We start from the raw sequence: 5,867 nt of genomic DNA, 5'->3' as shown, positions 1-5,867 counted from the left end.
GCAATGCTAGAGGAAGGACCTCTTAAGCCCCATACAATTTACCACAAGCTTGCTACCAGAAATAGAAAATATCAAAGCATTTATAGAACATTGGAAGTATACATATTTAGGAATTGAAATTGAACCCTTCTAGTCTCTTTGTAAAATGAATTTCATACCACATATTTCATTTCACTTAAAGAGTCATAAAGCAAGCTAGATCTTATTCTTTCAAAAAGGTATACTTTTGCTAGCATATCTCTTTAGACATTAGACTGATGAGATTTAAGGGAGATCGCCATTGGTGGTTGGCAAAAGATTGTTTTCCTATGAAGAGAGTAGGCTATTAGCTACGTTGTAATATCAATGCTGCATCCAAATAAATAAATAGAGGAAGAATAAGGCCATAACAAAGATAAGTGGCCATGGCAAATGGTGAAGTCAAGCAGTTTTCATATATGTTGTATATTCGATACGTTAAGAGAAACGTATTATCAGTAACTTTCATAACTCATCTTGGCCATCAAGTGAGGTTCACCAACACAAATGCAAAAATCCTCGACGGTATTCATAAAGCTATTGGAAAAGAAGAAAGAAGGAACAACCTGCATGAGCTAAGTTCTCTTGCAACCACCATGAAAGGGTGAGTAGGAGTGAGAGAGAAGAGCATAAGTGGAAGCAAGTGCAAGAGCTATGGAGGTTTGAACAAGAGATCAAGATTGGTGTGTGGAAACTTCCAGCAGTCACAATGTAGGACCTACATTCCCTGTATTATTGTATCATAATAAATAATAAGCAATAAAGATGAGAGTGATGAGTTGTCATAACATTTAAAAAGATTTCATTGCCACATAATCTAAGCTTTATCAGAAAGTAAGGTCAAGGCTCAAATGTTTTTTGGTTTCAAGGGCAATCAAGGAAATGTTCTCAAAATGACATGTGCTCCAAAGTATATATGTAAAATAAGTTCATATCATAATGCTTGTGTCTTGTGAATCCACAAGTTAGCTTTTTTCAAATAAGAAACTAATTGTGGAAACAATAAAACATGTATTATATCCCACAAAACCCAATATAAGAAAACCTTAAGCCTAAAGTTTAGAGTCAATTGCAACATTATTTGTTAGTTTTAGTGCGTAGTTTAGTAAAGTCCTTCCAAACTACTAGTAAGGTAGTTATCTACTTTAGCATGCAACCATTAATCACATATCATTGTGAAAGATAAGTTTCTAATTAAGACCTTAAAAAGGTTCTGTGATGATACAACACGAACATGGTGAACCATGAGAGGCACCATCCAATCGCTATTATAAATTGACCTCAAAGCTCATTGACTCTATCTCTTCAATCTCTATACCAATTGGCCGTAAATCGACATTTCTAAGGATAGAAAAACATCCCACAAAGAGAAATATCAACCCAAATAATCTCATGTAGATACGATTGTTGCCATTATGTCCAATGAGGATCACGAATGAGCCTCCTTACAAATTGTCTTCAAGTGGAAAATTCCTCACTATGTGAGACTAGATGAAAACAACACAAGGTTCTTGTGTCCCTTTAGTTACAAATGCGATTATTCGTGTACTTAAAAATTTGTGGATCTCGCGAAAGCCAAAATTCAAGTGGCCATGGTAAGTGTGCACACCGCACCTTCTCTTTACATCATGTTAGCAAAAGAATGGCTTTTAATCTTGGTGGAGATTTATTCATGAACTGTTTAGCAAGAAGGTAGATCAAGTGGCGGGGGTTCAAGAGTTTGCTGAGGACCAACACCATTGTTGACTAGGAATGCTGTTTCTAAACCCCAGCTTGTGTGCACCTCCAAATGGCAATGCATGAACCATATACCTGATCCTCATAACATGAATGCATTAGAGTTCTTTGTTTTTTCAAAATTTACCAACTTCATAAAATTAGATAATGTATATGAATGCATATGGACTTTTACAATCCATGAATATGTATGTCTTGCTATTAGCAACAATATATTGATAAGTTTAAAGTGCTTTCAAAAACATGTGAAGGCTTTTTTACATTTCCACTTGTTCTCATGAGTTTTGCGCATCTCCAATCTTAGCTATAGGATCGGTTCTATTTTCTCTTTACCCCTTTTAACTATACTAAAATAATAAATATTTACCTGGATTATCGGCTAGGAAGCGTATTGCTACCCATCCTCCCTTTGGAACATTGACCGTGTTGCGCTCTGGAGGGTCCACCAAGTTGAAATTTTGGGGATCTAATGTGCCATTGTAGTTGCCTATGCCCTTACCCACGATGAAGAAATTGAAACCATGGAGATGGATGGGGTGACTCTCCGTCCCAAGGATGTTGGTACCTTGCAAAACAAGTTGCACACTAGAGTTGAAAGAAAGGCGGCTAACTCTCGTCCCTCTCAAAGGGGCTAGATTCCTAGGTTGAGTCCCGGTAAAGTTGAATTGTATAGCAGGATTGTCTGGAAAGTCAGTGGTGAAGATGCCATTAAGGTTCTTCCTTAAGAAGTAGGTTTGAAGTAGAGCAGTATTGGGAAGGTTAAATGAGATGTTGTTTACGGCTGCTGAGAACTTGCCATCGGATGGACCTTGACATTGCTTATTATGTGGGCATGGTTTTCTTGCTAGTCCAACCGTGAAGAATAAGTGGCGGTCCACAGTTTGGGGCACTTTAGCTGGGTATTTGTGTGAGTTGAGGCTTCGAAGGCTACTACTAAAATTGTTAGCTATGATGGTGTCATTGTAAGGTGGAAGGGTTGGCATTAGTGGTTGTTGTTGCATGCTAGTATTGGATCTTGAGAAAAACCCCTTATATTCCAAAACTCCAGTCGCGGTACTATTGTCAAAAGGAACTGTGGGGCCTGCTGAGTCATAGGCCCTTGCTGCAATGAAGTACCTGATAGACATCGGAAACATTTCTTTATGGGTGAGCATAAGCACATAAAATCAATACTTGTGTAACTAGCAATTTAAATGGAGTTCAAACAATCAATATTGCATTTTTCTCTTTCAATTTTCTTAATGTATATAGAACTACGATTATGTGCCAATTATGGAACCTTATCACCCGAGATTACCTGTCGTCTTGTTGGGTGGTGCTGAGTAAGGCATTGGTTGTTTGGCCAGGAGCAATCCGAATGACATTCGTGGAAAGGGGTTTTGTATACGATGCATCGACCTCCACCACTAACAGTGTGTGGTTTGCAATGCTGAGGAAAAGCTCCTGGTTTAGCCCGGCATTCACGATTCTCAAAAGATAGGTCTTATTCCTCTCAACGTGGAGCTTAAACATGCCTAAAATAATGCATTGAAGATGTTAGTAGAAGATGGAAGCATATGTGTATGGTGCGCTGAACTCGAGTTTCAGACATAATGTCACTATAGCCAAAGTTCAAAGTGTTTTGTAAAATGTAACAAGAGCGGGTTTCAAAAACAGGGAGACCTTGATAGATACACATATTTCAGGTTTAGGAGCCTATAGTTAGTTTCAAATGCAAAGGTCAAACGATCCTAGTCCACACCTCATGATCTTTCCTCGTGTTTTGTGGTGAGAAGTCGGCGATATCTTGAATTGTGTGCACCTTCTTACCTTTAGAGGAGCAATTGTATAAAGCTCCAGGCTCGCCGTTGATGGTGTAAGCATCAGAAACGTTGGGGCCAGCTCCCGATTGCAACGCTTGCTTGATCACCAGTTCCGTATCCGAGTTCCACCATTCACCTAACATGGCATTTTGAATGAATATTAAATGGCTATATGTACTAGAATAATTGAAGCTTAGTTTGAAGGCAATTTGAATCTGTAACTACGCAAATAGAATTTCTTTCAAACTTACCAAGAACCAAAGGTATTTCCTTGGTGGGAGTTGGGAAGGGATAAGGTGTGTGGAGTTCGGGGAGGATGACAAGAGCCCCGTGGACGGTGGCGCGCATCCAAGATATGTGGGCATGCCAGAAAAGGGTCCCCCTTTGGCCGAGCAACGTAAAGTTATAGAGGTAGTTGTGGCCGGGCTGGATTGGACATTGGGTAATGTAAGCCGGTCCATCGAACCAACCGGTGCGTAGTTGTCTAACTCCATGCCTTGAAGAATATGTCAAGGCACAAGGGGAAGGAATTATGGACATGGATAAAGCGATAAGAGAGAAGGCGTGCATGTACTACGGCGGTCTATCGTGCTAATTCATTCCCATTTTGAAATCACGCATTCGATTCCACCACCGAAACCTTTGCTGTTAATCAGGAATTAGTGACAAGGCCTTACCAATGGATAGTTATGTTCTTATCGGGCAACTCGTTGCTGACTTTGATGAGCAACCGATCCCCCTCACGAGCATATAGGGTTGGGCCAGGGAATTGGTCGTTGATGGTCACGATGCGTTTTGTGTGGCAAAGGCGGGTAACATTGGTGTACTTGACCTGATTTGGGAAAACATTCGTATATAAGCAATGTCAGATCCACAACATTAACGAGATCGAAGGGGCGGTATCTTGCGTCTCATGAGATGTTGTGGTGCCGATGGTTTATGAACTCTATTATTTTTTATATGTTTTTCAATGGGGAAAGAGCAAAAGCTAGCTAAGCATAAGTGTAATACGTTAATGTGTGGAAGGAAACATAAAAACTTAGTAGGGTTCGTGAAGAAGGCTTTGCACAATTCGTTCGACTTACATGGAACGCAAAGCGGCGAGTGAGAGGAGCTGGTGGTCGATGACCTATACGGGGGTGGTGGGGGTGGTGATGGAGATCAATATCTGCAAGGCTAGTATCGTGAGGAGGAGCACTAGCCGCCGCCGCCATGTTCCATGCAGACACGAAGAAGAAGGAGCAGAACGAGAGGCATAAGAAGGTCATGCTTCGAGATAGAGAAAAGACGGCCATGGCGCCGAGAGGGTCTCTCTCTCTCTCTCTATGCCTGCGCGACTAGCTGTGTAGACACAGTACTACTGATCAGAAAACGCGCCTGTGTGGATTATATCATGTAATTCTGACCTTACCTTAACCTTACTAGTACTGCTCATCGTACATCTAAGTGGGGGGGGGGGGGGGGGGGGGGGATGCATGTGTGCGTGTGTCGTTGTTTGTTGGGCCAATATGCAAGATCATCGCTTTTGCTTGAAGAAGCCAGCTTGCAACTCTTGCCCTTCACAAAATCTCACTCAAAGATGGAGAACGGTTCCATCTTAATAGGCCCACCAAGTCTAGAAGACGTCCGCCCTCTAAGCAAATTTTTATGTTTCTTTTTTCCCAAAATGATTATTATGCACAAAGGACTTACTTGCCTTGGCCATTGGTTAGATTGATCGGGCAAATAAGTCTCCACTCTTGCAAAGGGGCCTAATAGGATGCCTGCCTTAAAGTAAGTGGACATTTTAGACTGTCCAATAGGAGAGTCGGATGTTGGCTTCCATGTCATGTGAATCTTTTCCCATAATTTAGAAGGTTGAGCGAGGATCCACGAGTTTGTAACTAATGCACAAAGTTTGAGTCTTACAACCTGGATTCTAATTGACTCCTTCTTACAAAAGATGTGAATGATCCTTAGAAGCAAACTGCCAAGGGCGTGATTAGGTTCCAACATTGAAGTGTTGGAACTTGCACTAGTCTTAAAGTCCTAATCTAGCACATGTACACGCACAAAAGGGTATACAGGTCATAGGTGTAAATCAAGCGGAACCAATTGAACATTCATTCCATCCTAACAGCCCCACCACATCTAGAAAGAGTCCACCCTTTAAGTAGCATGCTTTTTCTTTTATTTTCTCTCACAAAGTAGGAATTACTTGGCATCACTTTTGTTAGACTAATTGTCCGAATGACTTTGGACTCATACAAGGGCCACACATGCTACTCGTGATTTCTAAACAAGTCTGCCTTTTGGATTATCGAATAGGTT

At 41.0% G+C, this 5,867-nt stretch overlaps 1 protein-coding gene across 1 annotated transcript; it reads right to left on the bottom strand.

Annotated features, from left to right (window-relative positions):
* Nucleotides 1-1,271: 1,271 nt before the first annotated feature.
* Nucleotides 1,272-4,971, bottom strand: LOC148026774 (laccase-4-like). The gene is made up of 7 exons (XM_087691270.1): nucleotides 4,643-4,971; nucleotides 4,235-4,389; nucleotides 3,809-4,053; nucleotides 3,565-3,693; nucleotides 3,053-3,269; nucleotides 2,123-2,871; nucleotides 1,272-1,830 (listed from the first exon to the last, which is right to left on the bottom strand). Exons 1-7 carry the CDS (start codon nucleotides 4,850-4,852, stop codon nucleotides 1,700-1,702), a joined length of 1,836 nt encoding a protein of 611 aa, XP_087547396.1. The 5' UTR covers nucleotides 4,853-4,971; the 3' UTR covers nucleotides 1,272-1,699.
* Between the last annotated feature and the right edge of the window lie 896 nt (nucleotides 4,972-5,867).

Source organism: Lygodium microphyllum, chromosome 13, assembly GCF_053477565.2.
Source record: "Lygodium microphyllum isolate KBCC chromosome 13, Lygodium_microphyllum_v1.1.10, whole genome shotgun sequence".
Classification (NCBI taxonomy): Eukaryota; Viridiplantae; Streptophyta; class Polypodiopsida; order Schizaeales; family Lygodiaceae; genus Lygodium; species Lygodium microphyllum.
The sequence above is the reverse complement of the archived record's forward strand: the minus strand, read 5'-3'. Positions and strand labels throughout refer to the sequence as shown.